Source organism: Carettochelys insculpta, chromosome 5, assembly GCF_033958435.1.
Source record: "Carettochelys insculpta isolate YL-2023 chromosome 5, ASM3395843v1, whole genome shotgun sequence".
Lineage (NCBI taxonomy): Eukaryota > Metazoa > Chordata > Testudines > Carettochelyidae > Carettochelys > Carettochelys insculpta.
Genome location: NC_134141.1, coordinates 90,300,047 through 90,317,793, shown reverse-complemented (window position 1 = coordinate 90,317,793; position 17,747 = coordinate 90,300,047). Strand labels below are relative to the sequence as shown.

General features: G+C 42.2%; 1 protein-coding gene and 1 long non-coding RNA gene across 9 annotated transcripts in view; one reads left to right on the top strand and one right to left on the bottom strand.

Moving 5' to 3' along the window:
• The window catches only part of NLN (neurolysin), a 61,940-nt gene extending 52,204 nt beyond the window's left edge, over positions 1-9,736 (top strand). For 2 of the 5 annotated variants that reach the window (XM_074995497.1, XM_074995496.1), the window contains exon 13: positions 5,307-7,938. In XM_074995497.1, the coding sequence (XP_074851598.1) occupies positions 5,307-5,441 (135 nt within the window). In that variant the 3' untranslated portion in view covers positions 5,442-7,938. The other 3 variants (XR_012645778.1, XM_074995499.1, XM_074995498.1) reach the window with 3 other exon arrangements.
• The window catches only part of LOC142013738 (uncharacterized), an 81,238-nt gene that overhangs the window by 37,634 nt on the left and 25,857 nt on the right, over positions 1-17,747 (bottom strand). The gene's annotated exons all lie outside the window — the stretch shown is intronic.

Sequence of the window (17,747 nt, the reverse complement as noted above, 5' to 3'; positions counted from 1 at the left end):
AATTTTTTACTCTGACACAGATTTCCTCTGTCACCTTGGGCTAAATCCACACAGTGGACTACTACCATTCATATTCCTAAATACAAAATTTAGGTTCTTATATCCTTGTTCAGCTGCCACCTAAGTTGTCACTGGTAAAGCTACCTAGGAGCCTACGTTTCTATCAGTGGGTATACATCCATCTCATGCGTATCTTCCCAAAGGTCTTCAAACTATTCATTCCTTCCCCCTCTTAGCTGTAAGGCCTGATCTAATAGATCTACTCCAAGCATATCAGTTAGACTGAGCCTCACAAAAATGGTGGAAGATGGGGTAATGGAGCAAGCCTCCCGCCCCATGTAATCTGTATCATACTGGTTAGAGCAGTCTGGATGTGAAAGGCTGAGGTTCAAATCTTCCCCCTCTGCTTCAAGAGTGCAGGGATTGGAAACCATGGGTTCCACTTGTCAGGTCTGACTATTGGGCTCTGTGATGAGTCTTGGTCTATCCTGGTGAAGCTATTGCGTTTTTTTGTATGTATATATAAAGAGCCAGCCAGAGAGAGATGGAGAATGATCGTATAGCACAGTGGTTAGGGCATTTACATGGAAGGGGAAAGATTCAAATCCCTGTTCCACTCAACTAAAGTTGTAAGGGCATTGCCACAGTGCTTAACTCCAGGAGAGGGTTTGTGGCTGTGATTACTAAGAGGAGCAAGGCGTTTCACTCTGGCTTGGAATTAGGTGACTAACCCCCTTTGAGGAGTGGGGCTTAGGCTTCCTGCAGCTCCCATTGGCCAGGAACAGTCAAGTACAGTGACTTTTACTGTGATTTTTATTTAGTTTTTTTTCCTTATATGAGAAAATTAAAAATTGTTTGTCTTTAATTCTCTTGACACTGCCAAGTAGATATTCACTGTGCTTTACATATTCACTGGTGTCTTTCGCAAGTGTGAGGTCGTCTTACTACAAAAGCAAGGACAAAAATAGTTATTTCACTACTATCCAGGACTTAACATCTTTGTTCAGCTGCTCATATAGCTTTGTAAGAGGGATTAACTATGGGTGAGCTATACAGGAAAGGTTAGTGTTTTGTTTTGGGTTTTTTGCCTTACAATAACTTCTCCAAATCAAATTTGTTCAATCTATTGTCCCTTCTGGTTGCGTTCTCCAGAAGAATAATAGAGTTTCCCATGGTGTGACCAACATCCCTTTGTAAACAAATATCAGATGATGTTGTCTTTCTCACATAACACCTGCATCTAGATTTAGATTAAGTCTTTATTTCAAACAAAGACAGTCATCCCAACGTACCCAGATAGGTTTCTTTCTTTAGTAGCAATTTCAAATAAGGCCTCAAATAATTTCAGTTTCAGAAATTCATGAAAGGAAGGGAGTTACTTGCATATCACAAGACAGAGGTTTTTAGAACCCCAGTGTACCTCTTCCTGTCTGAATGAAACTGAGGTTTCTCTTTGTGCATAAGCAACTATCATATTAAGCTCTTGAACATTAGAAATTTTATCTTTAACAATCACTCATGTTATTCCTAACTGTAGCTTTATTATTGCCAGACTGCTCAGTCCTTCCAAATTTTAATGAGGAATCTCTCCTTTCTCAAGTACTAGGCGATCTGATTAACTGTATGATACAGTGAAAGATTTGTTCCACTGATATTACAGACTTTTTTTTCAAATTATTTTTTACTCTCAGAAGAGCAAAGGCTCCATTTTGTATTAGACTTTCCAGAGACAAATGCAGTAAAATATGAGCAACACTTAAGCACTGTCATTCTTCATTAAGTCATTCAGACAGTGCACCTGGTAAGTCAGGACAGCTTCAATACATTTCCCAGAATTTTTAAAGAGAGATGTCAAAGATACAGAGGTAAATTATTCCCCTCTTCTCCCTCCATTGAAATAGAACTCAAAAAACAAAGTAAAATTGCTGTTGTTCTTTTGCATGGGGGAAAGCTGTGCAGGAGCTTCCAGACATATCTGGATCCCCAATTAAAGGTAAACGTGGCTGCGCTGAGTCAAGCCATAAGATGTTTAAAAATATTTTTTTAATCCTGATGCCCCAACCTTTCTTGGAATCCCTGTGGAAAGACCATTTACTCAATATTTTCTCAGGAAATGACCTCGAAAGATGGTAGAGAAACAGCAGTATTTACCATAGTTGTCCAACTGTTACAATCAATTTTTAAGTGCATTAGAGACCATGTCAAGAGAAACCAAACTAAGTGATGAAACAACAGAAAAGAGGCCTGTACAGTTTCCAAAAGATACTCATCAAGCCTTAGAATTCAAACAGAAAATAGTACTTTAACTTAGTCCTTCAGCACAGCTATCATGAAGTCGTGTAGTCTTATAAACAGACAGCCTGTTAGTGATGTATTATCTCTGACAAAAAAGGAAGCATCTTGTTCTAATTCTTACTCAGTCAGGAAGCAAATAGATATGGGAAGCCTGCATATAGAGAAGAATCTTCCCTTTGGCATTCATATCTTAGAGGCCCAAAATGCTATAAGAAGATTCTTTAACTGTGAATGACAACCAGTACTGAAGATGACTTCAGATGTTATCACACACCTCTCACCTTTATTGTTCTGGTAGTCTGGGTAATTAATGATTGCCTTAGGACAGGGGTCGGCAATCTGTGTCTCTTCAAGGAGTCAGTTGCGTCTCTGAGTGCTGCCATTGCTGACTCCTCTTGCAGCTCCCTGCTCTGCCACAACCCGGCCAACACCTCAGCCTCCTCTGTGCCAGTGAGGTACGGCTCCCCCAGCACCAGGTACAGGCAAAAGACCAGAGCCCCTGCTCAGCTGGCAGGAAGGGCCCTTCCCTGAGCTGCGGTGCTCCAGTTGGCAACAGCCAGGAGGGCGGCACAGCCAGCAGCACAGCAAGGGGTGTACAGCCCCTGTGGCAGGATGGCACCTGGCTCCTTCCTAACTGGAAGCAGGGCCATGAGTGCCTGCTGCACCCCCGGTAGAGCCCAGCTGGAACCTACCAGGTCACTGCCTCCAGTACAGAGTCCAGAGCTGCTCTCTCTTGATGTCTTGGGCAGCCAGCATCTCCACTGTGCTGGCAGCTGGTGTGTGCAGCCAGCCTGGTCAGACCCATGCCCCATCGCAGGACAGCTCAGCCCTGCCAGCTCCTGAAGATGCAGCTGCCCCTGCCCAGGCTAGCTTGGAGATCTCCTGTGGTAGGGTTCCCAGTGCTAACACCTCCAAAAGTGTGGGATGGAGCTCATGCTGATCCTCACCCCACATCTCTAGGGCAGGGGCCAGCAGTTCTGCCTGCTGGCCTTTTGGGAAGGTTAACTCACCCTGGGGTGAGAGGGTCTAACCCTGGGGATGGGGGCTCAGGTTTGGGGCTGAGAGGATTTAAGCCAGGAGAAGTGGGGGCAGGTTTGTGGGATGGGGGGTAAAGCTTAGGGATGGAGGGGATGGATTTTCAGGATGGGGGTAAATCTTGGGGATGGGGTGTGGACTTGGGGGCTGAAGCAGGTAAAAGGCTGGAGATGGGTGGCGGGTTTGGGAGTGGAGGGAGATAGGGCCTGGGAATGGGGGTGGTGGTGGTCATAGATGGTTGATGTGAACATTGCTCCTCTATGCTTAAGAGCCTATCCCCAGGTGTAGCAGTTCTCCTTGTCCTCATTTGCTGTCCAATCCAGGAGTGAAAGTAACTTACGCTTTCTAACTAATACAAATCATTGTGTGTTCTTAAAACAGGGGTTACAAAAAGTACAGTTTGATGTTATTTATTAAAGACTGTCTCATATTCACATGCACTGCTGCTCTTGAAGTATTGATTTTGTAACTGAATTTGCTATTTTGGTTGCAGACCCCTGCCTTATGAGTTACAGGGTAATTCTGTTAAAGGTGAGCCCTTAAATGAAACCAGCGTTGGTGCTTGCTTGTCATTGCATTCAAACAAAAATTCTTCTCATGCCTAACACATCTAAGAGATGGCATAATAGGTATTATAAATAGAAACAAGGTACCTGAAAACCTAAAATCTGTCAGCGCAGTACGTTATGATATTTTCACTAAATTATTAAGTCCATATGAATAAATGTAGGAGAATGTACAGGTTTTTTAAAATAAGAAAAGTCTATTAATTGCTACTCTAGCATCTTGTTTCAGCTATTAGCTAGCCCCTCAATTCAGGGACAAGCTAAAGTCCATGTTGGTGACTGAAGTGAAGCTAGGTGCGGTACAAGGGTGAAAAGGAGGGACTCAGAACCGCCCATTTCTCTTGAGTCTGGACCTTCTAGTGGCAGCCTTGTCCTGCCCTCCTCTCTCTCCCCTTTACTGCCTTACTACCTGGGCCACTTCCCCTTTGACCCCCTTGCAGTTTTTTGATCCTTGGCAGACATCAGACTGGAGCCTTTCCCAAGCTCCCCTTGGCCTGCCCAGTACTGCTCTAGATAAGGTGCTGGCAGGTACTGGAAGCTGGTCCTGTACCTTCCCTGGCCAGGCCACGGCTGTTGCATCTTATTGGCCCAGGGCTCAAGGCCACCAGTGTGGCAGGTGTCTAGCTGAAGCTTTTCCCTTGCTCCCCTCCGCATGTCCAGCACTGCTGTGTGTAAGGTGCGAGCACATACTGGGAGCTGGATCTGCACCTTCTCTGACCAGGACCTAACTGACCCAGCTCCACTGGAGCAGCTCGTTATATGCAGAGCTGTTTCAGCAAGCTGCTCTCTGATTGGCTCCCTCCAGGAGCCCTTCATTCATTAACTGGGGCTGTTGTGCAGACCCCCTTCAGCCTGCCTTAACCCCTTCCTTGCAAGAAGGGGACACTTGCCCTACTACGAGTCTATGTATTTGTGTTTTTCCAGTGATTTAGGATAATTCAGATGCTTATTATTCCCCAGTATTGGAGAGAGGAATTCCTTCAGTTTGGAGCTGATAGACAAAGATTTTGAATTAGGGGAGTGTGGACTTGATGTTCCCTTGGCCTGTCCAGCAGTCTTCTGAAATGATCCATCCATGCCAGATTTTAGCAACGCACTCTATGAATGTTGCCTCTTGGAGAATATCTTGCAGAACATTAGCAAATGAAAGAATTGTGGCTACATAAACATCATAAGACAACATAAGAGGTTTCTTCAGGAATTGATGGTGGCCTCTGCAGATGTGAGCCCATTCTAGTCTTCTATTCTTAATTGTCTGTAAGATACACCCCAGGCTTTTAGCCCATAATATTAAGGGAGAATCAGAAAAGAAGCAGCTCTTTCCACAATCAGCAAGCTGTCTGTTATTGATTTTGAGAATTCCACAAACATTAAATGTTTAAACATTCTGATCTGCTTTTTTTCTGTCAGGCTGGAATGAAATACAGAAACCTTATCTTGAAACCTGGAGGCTCTTTGGATGGGATGGATATACTCCAAAATTTCTTACAACGTAAACCAAACCAGAAAGCTTTCCTATTGAGTAAGGGATTGAATACTCAATGAAGCAGCAGATCCTTTCAAATAGTATGTTAGCAAGGTGGACAACTTGAAATATCAGCGTATTTCGTGCCTCGCTTAGACAGTATCTCACAGTCACTTTTCGGGTTTTTTTCCCAAAATATTATTGTATAAATAATTTTATTTTAAGTCACATGCAGCTACAAAATTTAACACATTGGAAGAACACATTTTAAGATATTATGTATTGGTTTTAAATTGTCCGTTGGGATTTAAGAATAATGTGCTCATTTGAAGATCACAGACTTTTCCAGAGGAAGGTGACAATTCCCACTAAATGACCTTTAATGTGGCAATTTTGTAGGCAAAAGCTAGAAACTATCGTACAGTGAGTAACTAATCTGTGAGGTTTGAATCAAACTTTTTGTTTTACCGTAAATACTAATATGAACTTTCACAGCCAGTTAGCTTTATGCCTCAGTCCCATACACGTGCATAATTTCATATGTGTGAAACAGTCACTTAGAAGTTGGGGCACCCTGAGAAGATTAATACTTCTCTGGAAATTAAGGCAAGGCTATTTTATAAATCTTGAATTTTGTCTGGATTAATGTCTGTTAAATTCTAAATGAGCTTCTAATAAAATACTTTGAAAATATGCACTGTAGAACTTTAAATTCTTAGGAATAGAAGGTACAAAATAAACCAGCTGAGGAATTTTGTTCTAAAATCAATCTATAGGTCTCTGAACAATTGAAGATTTAGTAGGAAACAAAATGTAGTGTTCCTCTTCACTTTGTTAGAGATTTCCACATGAGGGAGACCTGTCTCTGTATTAAATACAGAGATTTCAGCATTAAGAGGTTTGTGAATAAAATGCTTATAAAACAAAAGCATCCTTATGATTAAATAGTAAGAGAGATGTAGCCTGATTTTTAAACATTAATATAATCTGTTGAAGATACAATGTGCTATTGCAGTTTAACTGGCTTGCGGGCTTTTCTGCTGTTCCCAAAAATCTCCACCATATACACTTAAGAACATAAGACCAGCCATATTTAGTTCTGCCTGTGGTCTGTATAATCCAGTATCCTGTCTTTTGACAGTGACCAATGCCAGGTGCTTCAGAGGGAATGAACAGGATCATCAAGTGATCCATTCCCTATCTCCCACTCCCAGCTTTTGGCAAACAGAAGCTTAGAGACACTCGGAAGATGGTGTTACATCCCTTCTCATCATGGCTAATAGTCATTAATGGACCATATGAACATACGTTGTTCTTTTTTTTTAAACCCTGTTACAATTTTGGCTTCACAGCCTGACCTGTCAGTTCCCTGAGCATTGTGTGGGTAAATGCTGCCTATTAATTCATTGGGTGACCCCCTAGTTCTTTTGTTCTGAACTTATAATAATAACGTAAATAATAACTCTTATCCTCCCTTAGTTGTCTATCTTCCAAGCTGAAAATTCCCACTCTTTATAATCTCTCCTCAGGTAGGTGTTCCACACGCCTGTTCATTTTTGTGCCCTTCTCTGTACCTTTTCCAAGTCTATTATATCTTTTTATAGAGAGACTGTCCAAATCTTCATGTTGTATTTAAGATATAGTATACCATACATTTATATGGAGCAGTGTTTCTTAAACTTTTTTACACCACAGAACACCAAACAATAATATCTTTTGTGCAGAACACCTATGAAAATAAATTATCACACACCACACACATGCATGTTGGCTGACAACAAGCAGCTGTCTGACAGTGAAGTCCCCACATTCGTGTAGCACATGCACAATAGATCACTGCTAGTTGCTATGCTGCCATATAGATAGGAGAAAAAATTAGAGGACAGGAGAGACTAGCACAATGTTAGTCAGCCTTGCTGCATTGCCAGACCACTACCGTTCTTGCAAGATGTAGAAATAAAATTATGCTCAGTATTTTCCATTACTTGTTATCATCATAAAATGGTTTTTTATAATAAAACTTTGAATTATTTTTCCAAACACCTGTGGCAAACCTGCCAGTTGTTCCTGGCACACCAGCATTCCATCCAACATAGTTTAAGAAACACTTTAAATTTTTTAGCTTTATTACCTATCCCTTTCCTATTTGATTCCTTACATTCTGTTAGCATTTTTGACTACCAATACACATTGAGCAGATGATTTGAGAAAACTATCCACAGAGACTCCATGATCTCTTTCTTGAGTGGTTACATCTAAATTAGACCCATCATTTTTGTATAGATAAATGATATTATGTTTTCCAGTGTGCATTATTTTGCATTTATGAACACTAACTGGTTAACATGTGAAATTACCCAGTTTTGTGAGATTTCTTGGCAATGCTTTGCAGTCTGTTTGGGTCTTAGCTATCTTAAGTACTTCTGTATCATTTGCAAAATTTGCCACTTCTCAGTCTACCCCTTTTTCCAGATCATTTATGAATACGCTGAACAGCACTGGTCCCAGTACAGACCCTTGGGGGACCACACTGTTTACCTCTCTGTATTAAAAATTGACCATTTATTCCTATCTTTGTTTCTTATTTTTAATTAGGTACAGATCAATGAGAGAATCTTCTTTGCTACTCCATAATGTCAACCTTTTGCCAGGTACTGAAGTTAAGTTTACTGGTCTGAAATTGTTGGGATTGTCTCTGGAGCCTTTTTTAAATGAGGTCACATTGCCCATCATCCAGTAATCTGACACAGAAGCTGATTTAATTGATATATTACGTACCACAGTTAATAGTTTTTGTAATTTCATTAGTTCTTTCAGAACTCTTTAGTGAAGACCATTTTGTCCTGGTGACTTATTACTATTTAATTTATTGTTTTGTTCCAAAATCACATCTAGTGACTCCTCAGTCTGGGGCGGTTACTCAGATTTTTCACCTAAAAAGAATGGCTCGGGTGTGGGAATCTCCCTCACAGCCTCTGCTCTGAAGACTGATGCACAGAATTTAGTTTCTCTGTGGTGTCTCTTTTTTCCTTGAGTGTTTCTTCAGCACTTTGATCAGATGCTGGCCCCAGTGATTGTTTAGCAGGCTTCCTGCTTCTGAGGTACTTAATTTTTTTTTCAGTAACTTTTTGAATCTTTGGCTAGTTGTTCTTCAAGTTCTTTTATTGCCTCACCATATTTTTACATTTAACTTACTAGAGTTTATGCTCTTTTCTGTTTTCCTCAGTTAGGATTTAGCTTTCAATTTTTAAAGAATGCCTTTTTTCCCCTCTGATCACTTCTTTAGTTTGTTGTTTAGCCACAGTGGTCCTTTTTCATTTTTCTTACTATGTTTAAGGTAAATGTACAAACAAGGGAGAGAAAAGGGGTAATTGTAAACAACATAAAATCATAAAAGGAATATAGTAGTCAGTCCCTGTGGTATAAAACTAAGACCTTCATGACCACCCTCACTCAGGACTTTAGATCTCTTAGCTCACATGAAGCCTTCAGAAAGGAATGCTGAGTGGTCCCTTGATGCCTGATGGAATATGTCAGGAGTGACAAGCTGCTGGCTGGAATGGAGTCTTCTGGTGACAAGCAGCTGTCTGGTTTGTTGACTGGAGTCTGTATGATGTTCTGGAGTGAAGACCTGCACCACTCCGACACTGGGATGTGCGGCATTGTACTGATTCCATGGTCTCCTTTTAAACATGCTAAGGCAGGAAAATGCCTTCCAGAAACCCCATGTATTTTGCCTCAACGGGGGAAACTCCATAGGATTTCTGACTGCAATCTGGTTTTGTCTGGAATTTGTTTACCACAACTAAAAGGCAGGAAGATCTAATGGTCAACCAGAAGATCACCTGACCAAATGACCATTTTGTGAAACAAAATGGATTCTCTGCTGCTAACATCTATCCAACTTACATTAACTGAAAAGCCTAAGATTTTAGCCTTAAGAGCTCAGAGAACTCTCTCCCACAGCTACCTGCTGAATTTGTACTTCCTCAACAGAATGTTATAATACCTCTCTTTGAAAGTTCTTTATGATATCATTGGATGCTCATTTCAGAGAGTTTGTTTGTCTTCACATAATTGTGAAAATGTCGCTGTCTTTTCTACCATGATTTGGCAATTATGATAAGGACTGGTGATTCCACTGAGCATGGTGCTACCACACAAACATTGGTGTCTGCCAGCTTGCAGCACATGGCTAATTTTCCAATAGGAGATGATATGGTTGGTTGTTCTTTTTAGAGGAATAAAAGAAATATCTGTTTGTCTGCTACAAGACAATGTATCTCCTGCCCTTCTTACCTTTTAGTAACAGAGAGAAAGCCATGCTAATCTATATACTATCAAAACAAAAAAGCAGTAAAGTAGCACTATAAAGACTAACAAAATAATTTGTTAGGTGAGCTTTCGTGGGACAGATCCACTTCTTCAGACCATAGCCATAGCAGAAAAGACTCAATATTTAAGGGAAAGAGAACCAAAAATAGTAATCAAGGTTGACAAATCAGAAAAACATTATCCAGGTGAGAAAATCAGAGCGCGGGGGGAGGAGGTGTTTGAGTTAATGGGCACAAAACAGACATCAAAACACTCCTGATCCACAAACCAGTTAGTCTACATTTTAGTGGAGTGGGTCATTCTGTTAATGACTTAAGAGTTTGCTTCTTATTGAAGAAGAATTTTCACTCTGCTTTGGAAAGAGAGACTGCTGACACTCTTTCATATTCACATTCAGCACATTAAGATGTGGTTTGAACTGGCATGCAACTTTTCAGGGACACTGTAGGGGCTCTTTTGCATACTTGGCTTCATCTAATTCTATACACGCGTGCGCGCGCGCTCTCTGATTTGTCAATCTTGATTACTATTTTTGGTTCGCTATGCCTTAAATATTGAGTCTGTTCTGGTCTGGCTATGGTCTGAAGAAGTGGGTCTGTCCCACGAAAGCTCACCTAATAAATTGTTTCGTTAGTCTTTAAAGTGCTACTTTACTGCTTTTTTGTTTACTTACCTCTTGTTTCTCTCATCAGGGCTGCATGCTGTTTTTACCAGCATACCATTTAAACTTCATTTCCTACCAATACTTTTTTTCCATGCTCTTTTGGTACACTTAAAAAAATTATTCCAAAGCTGGTGACACCACCTCATAATCATCTGTAATAATCTATACCTCCTTAATACAATTAAATATCATTGCCTGACATGTACAGTTGCTACAGAAGCAATTTCATGTTTTTCTGAGATGTGCTCCCACCTGAAGGCTATGGCTACACCAGCAGCGTCTGTTGACAGACGTTTCTGTCGTAAGAGAGTTTCCAACAAAATATCTGTCAAGAGAGTGCAGCCATACACTAAAGCGGATCAAACGAACGACCCACTCTGTTGACAGAGTGGCCGGACTGCCCAGCCACGCTGTCAGCAAAACAGCCAACTGGAGGAACAGAAGACAGGGCTGCCTAATGTCCTGGAAGCCCTGTCCATTGACAGAATGCCCCACAGAGCATCCACACAGTTTTTTTGTCTACAGAATCTGTAGACAAAGGTGCTATTCCTCATCTGGGAGCGGCAGAAGGTTGTTGGCAGAAGTGCTGAGTTTTGTTGACAGACTGTTGACAAAGAGCATTTTGTGTGTAGACATGTGGTGAGTTTGTTGACAAAAACTCACTAGAGTAGCCATAGCCGATAGAAAACCCTGCAGGATAAAAGTATAAGCGATCACAGAATAGGGAGGATCTATCTGTAAGTGATCTGCAGTTCAACAAGATATTAAATGGAGGGGCACAGTTAAGATGACTGATGCATACTGGACCTTCTACCCCTTCATAGCAAGGAACTACAGTAACGTTAAGTAATTTCTGAAACTGTAGCTGAAGACTTCAAAGTCCATTTTCATAATCAGTTCATTGACCTACCAATAATGAAAGTTGACTCACAATCCATTTTTATAGTGTGTTACTGAAAAAACACTTGTCACTTGCATATATGTAACTGCTCTTGCTATCATCATTTGTTCTAGAAAGTAAAGCTTCCTATTGTGTATTCATTATGACTTTGTCTACATGGCTCACTGCTGCTGGCAGGGTTATGCAAGTGAGGGCACTCACCAATGCAAATGGCAGCTCATTTGCATAGTCACATGAGATCACTGTCCTGACAGTCTTCTGTCATCACAAAATAAACTGTGTAGACGGGATTCTGTTGACCAAAACCCCTCTTGTTGACAGCCCTTTATTCCTGAAAAAAATTAGGAATAAGGGGCTGTTGACAAGGGGGGTTTTCATCGACAGAACCCCATCTACATGGATTGTTTTGTGACAACAGAAGCCTCTGCTGGGACAGTGATCTTGTGCAACTATGCAAATAATGTGCACAGCTGTGCAAATGAGTGCCCATTTGCATTGTCTAGCACCCTCATTTACATGACCCTGCCTGCAGCATAGTGCCATGGAGATGTGTCTATGTAATGTGACATTTTCCTAAATGAGATGTTACCATTTACTAGGTTTTTATATAAACACTGATGTTTGTATCATCACAAGTTACCTACTCGTTATCGAATGACCGCCAAGAAAAAGAGAGAAAGATATACTTAGTGATTTCTCAATTAAAATACAAACTTTCAAATGAGCAGTTTGCGTTTGTGATATTTGTTACCCATTGGCTCTCTTCTCCCTATCCTTCCTGATCTCCAGCATCTCAGAAAAACTCTGTGTAGCTCAAGAGCAGGAAAATTCTGATTAATTTTGCCAGCCAGTTCTCTTCTGGATCATTTTTCTGGATGCAGGTGTAAAATGCCTACTGCTTTAATGATCTTGATTGTTGTTTTGTGGCTAATAAATGGAATTGGAGCTGTAACTAACACTATATTCCTTCATTATAAAAAAGCACATGGGATATTGTCAATTGAGTTAATATATACCTAGTTAGCTTGCAAGTAAACATTAGTTTTTTGTCTGGGGGAGCCATTTTGAGCCCGTAAAAATAACACCTCAGAACTAATTCAGTGTTCGAGAGCTCCAAGAGGGGAATGACAGAAAGAAGTACAAAGAGTGTGAAGGACAGTTTGCTGCTCACAGCCAAGATGTCCCATTTGGAAGTTATATAAGCCGTGTCTACACGTGCACGCTACTTCGAACTAGCGGCACTAACTTCGAAATAGCACCCGTCACGGCTACACGTGTTGGGTGCTATTTCGATGTTAACATCGACGTTAGGCGGCGAGACGTCGAAGCCGCTAACCCCATGAGGGGATGGCAATAGCGCCCTACTTCGAAGTTGAACGTCGAAGTAGGGCACGTGTAGACGATCCGCGTCCTGCAACATCGAAATAGCGGGGTCCGCCATGGTGGCCATCAGCTAAGGGGTTGAGAGACGCGCTCTCTCCAGCCCCTGCAGGGCTCTATGGTCACCGTGTGCAGCAGCCCTTCGCCCAGGGCTTCTGGCTGCTGCTGTGGCAGCTGGGGGTCCAGGCTGCATGCACAGGGTCTGCAACCAGTTGTCGGCTCTGTGGATCTTGTGTTGTTTAGTGCAACTGTGTCTGGGAGGGGCCCTTTAAGGGAGCGGCTTGCTGTTGAGTCCGCCCTGTGACCGTGTCTGCAGCTGTGCCTGGCACCCTTATTTCGATATGTGCTACTTTGGCGTGTAGACGTTCCCTCGCAGCGCCTATTTTGATGTGGTGCTGCGCAATGTCGATGTTGAACATCGACGTTGCCAGCCCTGGAGGACGTGTAGACGTTATTCATCGAAATAGCCTATTTCGATGTCGCCACATCGAAATAGGCTACTTCGATGTAGGCTTCACGTGTAGATGTAGCCAGTGTGATATAGCAGTATTAATGGAGACATTAATTTATAACCACCCACACTTTACCTATTTATTTTTTTACAAGTAAAATGTATGCCTACCCTTCAAGCTGTGTCTGTATTTCACACGTTAGGGAGACATACCCAGACAGGCTATGATCATGCTAAAATACAAGTGTAGGTATAATGGTGTAAGGAGCAGGAGGGGTTAAGCTCCCTCAGGATGTGCCTACATCCAGAAAGCCCTGTCAGCCCCATCGTCACCATGACTAGGCTGTGTACTAGCTTCCGCAGAGTTAACATGCACATGATATTCTCATGGTTCTGGGCCAAAGGGGTGCAGTGTTTTAGCCATATAATTCTTACTAGAATCTGTCAGCACCGTATGCTTCCATCCCTTACCCCTCCAGTTTTGGGTAGCAAGATCAGACTTCTTTCCTCTCTCTCTTTCTCCTCTTGGCAGTTCCTTTTTTTACTCCCTTTCTGGGTGGAGAGAACTATTTCATCCCACATGATGAAGAGGGCTGTCTGCCACTAAAACAAAATGTAATGGCATCATGCAGATGAAGTCAAGCCTTGATTCATCATATTTTCAGCTTCTCATCCCCTCAAAGCATCCACTTTGATTTGCCAAGAGTCTAATAAATATGAACCCGTTTAAAAAATGCCACTGGAAAATGTAACACATGCTCTTTGATATAAACCAGATTGCTAATTGTAATAAGTAAATAGGGTCAGCCAATCACTAATCTTGGTTCTTGCATAATTCTCTTTAATAAAATCTAGTGTATCAATACCCATTAGACAAAAAAAATTGATGGGTATAATCTTTAGTAAGATCAGTCATGGTAATGAATGAATGTGTAGCTTTCACTCTTAGAACACTAAGTACTTTTTAGGGAACGGTGATCTCGGCTGAGAAGGAAGTCAAGTGGGAAGTGTTGAAGGGGCTTTCCAGAAGTTGAGAGGATGGTAATGGTGAGAACAGAGGGAAAGCTGTGAGACAAGGATGTGGTGGGTGGGCATCAGATTTCTGGAGGTGTTGGGTGTTGGGGGATGAACCAACTACTGGGAGGGGTTAAAGGGTGATAAATGTCAGGGACAGAAAAGTTTGAAATGAGAGGGAGGAAACAAAAGAGCTTGGAGGAAGAAGTTTTTATGAGGGTCGTGGAAAGGTTGTGAAACAGGATGAATGTTAAGGTGAAGACAGCAAAAAGGAATAAGAGGTAGGGGTAACTATACATACCCAGTACCTCAGTGCACTTCACTGACCATGTTTGAGTGTTCTAAGAAGAATATACAATGCAGCTGTGTCGTGTGTAAACACAGGCTTACTGATGGGGGGGAAGTGGCTAGAGGTGCAGTTGTACAAGGGCCCAGTGTTTCAAAGCGGCCTGGAGCTCCTGGCTGCCACCGCTGCTACTGCAGCATCGGCCGGAGCCCTTTTGAAATGCAGTGGAAGTGCTGCTTCTCTATGGCTCTGAGGGCTGGGGGATAACCCAAAGTCAGCATGTTGCAGTGGGAATTCCCACTGAACTGGTGCCTGGGGCCACGTGCCCACTACCAACAGGGCTCTGGGCTGGACATTGGTGGAGCAGAAGGGCCCAAGCTCCCCTACCCCCACCCCTGTGACCCCAAGTAAGGGGGAAGCCTGGACCTGCAAACCCTGACTAGACTGCTGGGTCTGCAGACACCAAGTAGGCCACAGGGACCCGACTAGGCTGCAGAAGCCTGAATTTCACCTAATTTCAAACTGTTGTGGCAAGTATTATGAGCCTAAGCAGCCTTCAGAGCAATGAGGAAGGCATGGATGTACACAAATGTAAAACACTGCAGAGGAGGAATGGGGAGATGTTGGAATGTATAAGGCCATTTTCATGGAACTTTGTGAATTGCTTTCCTCTGCCATGAAGTGCTGCAATACCAAAGTGAGACCTGCTCTGACAGTTCAGAAGCAAGTGGTAGTAACTCTGTGGAAGCTTGCAGTGCCAAACAGCTACCAGTCAGTGGGCAATCAGTTTGGAGTGGGCAAATCTACAATGAGGGCTACTGTCATCCAGGTAGCTGAGGCAATCAATACCTTTTTGCTGTGGAAGACAGTGACTGGGAAATGTACAGGGCATAGTAGACTTGTTTTGCCACGATGGGGTTCCCTAACTGTGGTGGGGACACACCCTTAGTCCTGTAAAACATTGTGATTTAATATTAGCATTAAATATTAATAGACCACATTAAATGGATTAAGAACTGGCTAGTGGACAGGTATCAAAAAGTAATTGTCAGTGATGAATGATCATCAACTCAATGATTCTAAAACAACAAGTCCTGTGGCAGCTTATATACTAACAGATAATTTGGAGCATAAGCTTTTGTGGGCAAAGACCCACTTTGTCAGATGCCACGGGACTTCTTGTTGTTTTTGAAGATGCAGACTAACTCAGCTACCCCCCAGTACTTGTCAAGGATTCTAAAGGGTTTCTGCAATCAACATTTTCATCAATGATCTGGAAGTAAATATATCATCTGCTGATTTTACGCGATCCAAAACTGAAAGAGTGGTTAAATAATGCCAAGGACAGGACAGCCATACCTAATGATACAACTTGCTTGGTAAACTGAAACCATTAAAATGCATTTTTATACAACCAAATGTAAATTTAGACATCTAGGAACAATGAGTACAAGCCATACTTACAGAATAATGAAAGCAATGACTCTGGAAGGGATAGTGGAGAAGTAACTCAACAAGAATTACCTCTGCAATGCTGTGATAACAAGGACCAGTGCATTCCTTAGGTGGATGAAGAGGAGAGCAAGAATTGGAGGTGATTTATCTCTCTGTATACAGCATTCCTGAGGCTGATATTGTAATAGTGTGTACAGTTGTGGGTGTCCACATTTTAAAAAAAGGTTGAAAAATTGAAGATGGTACATAAAATAGAAAAATTATTCACTGGAGAAAGTGCCTTGCAATGAGAGACTTAAAAGAGATCAATCTGTTTAGTTTATCAAAAAAACCCTGAAAGTGATATGTATAATATACCAGGTACTAAAAAGCAGGAGGTATAGTAAGCAATGGCTGGAAGTTAAAGCCAAAGAACTTCACACTAGATACGATTTTTAACAATGAACTGTTTAATCACTGAAGTGAATTACTAGGGAAGTGGGAGTGTCTCCAACTCTTGATATCTTGAGACCCAAACTGAGTGCTTTTGTGGAAAATACATTTTAGATGGACAAAAATTATTGGGCTCAACAGAGGGGTGAGTAGTGAAGTTTAATTACTTGAGACACATAGAAGGTCAGACTAGATGATGTAGTGGTCCATTTTAGCTTTAAAGTCTATGATTCTGTTATTTGAGCTAAACATATTTTCCTATGATTTACCTGCATGTTTCCACAAACATATTTATAATTGTAACCAGTCCAGTTGAGTACGGTGGAGTTATACTATGCTAGTTATTGAAAATAAATCAGATAGTGGAAAAATCTGGGTCCTGTCAGCAGAAAGGCCCCGGAAATCTTAGCTGCTGGAGGATACTTCCCCACCTGGCATCAGCTAACCACCTGGGTCCTTGTTGCAGTGGGAGATGGGGGGATTTCAGTGGGAGGGCCAGTTGGAATAGTCCCCCCAGGAGGCTGCAAGCCCCTGAAAATCTAAGCTGCCTGGGGGGAGACTTCCCCCAGTGACAGAAAAGCCCTGAAAATATTTTTGGTGGGGGACCAGTTGAATAATTGTCACTGGATGGCAGCAAGCCCCCAAAAATGTTAGTTACTGGGGGAGACTTATGCCGGGGTGGCTGCAAGCCCCTGAAAATCTTTCCCGCTCTTGGAGCCCTAACCGCACACAAGTCAGGGCACAGCATGGTCGCCACTGAATGGCAGGTTGTCCTTTTATTGGGTTGGGAGCTAGCCACGTGATGTGGTTGGACGCGGGAAAGACTGACTGCATTGCATCTATGGGGGAGATATATGGAGTTGTGCACAAATGTAAATAACTGAGAAGAAGCATGACCCCCACAACAGCCTTGCTGCCAAATGGTGTGATGGAGCAACGGCTGGCGCCAGGCAGCGCAGAAAAAAATGCCAAGTGTAGAGACAGAACCATGAACTCTGTGCTGGGGCTATTTGTAATGGGTAAATGTGCTCACAGCAGTAATAGCAAAGAAAGGAAGACATTTCTCAGCCTCTCATACAAACATGACCCCACAGCCACAGGCTTCCTGGCCCAATTTGAAATTCACGGTCTTCCTGTTATCTAATTCCTGCACACACCTGGAGAGTAGCGGCCAGAGCGGAGCACTGTGGGGCATAGTTGGTTACATACAGGACACCTTTGGAGGTTAATACATTTGATCTTAAGAGGTGGCACTGCCACACTGCCCTTTATTTGAACTTTTAAATTCAAACTTGATACTACACCCAGCAAATTCCAATGATATTATGATACCGATATTAGTGCTCTCTAAATTGAGCTAATGGTATTTACATGAAGACAGTCATGGTAATATCAAGCTAACTGCCTTCAATTCAAATTTATCTCATAGTGTAGACGTAGCCTAACACCTGTTGAAGGGTATATACCA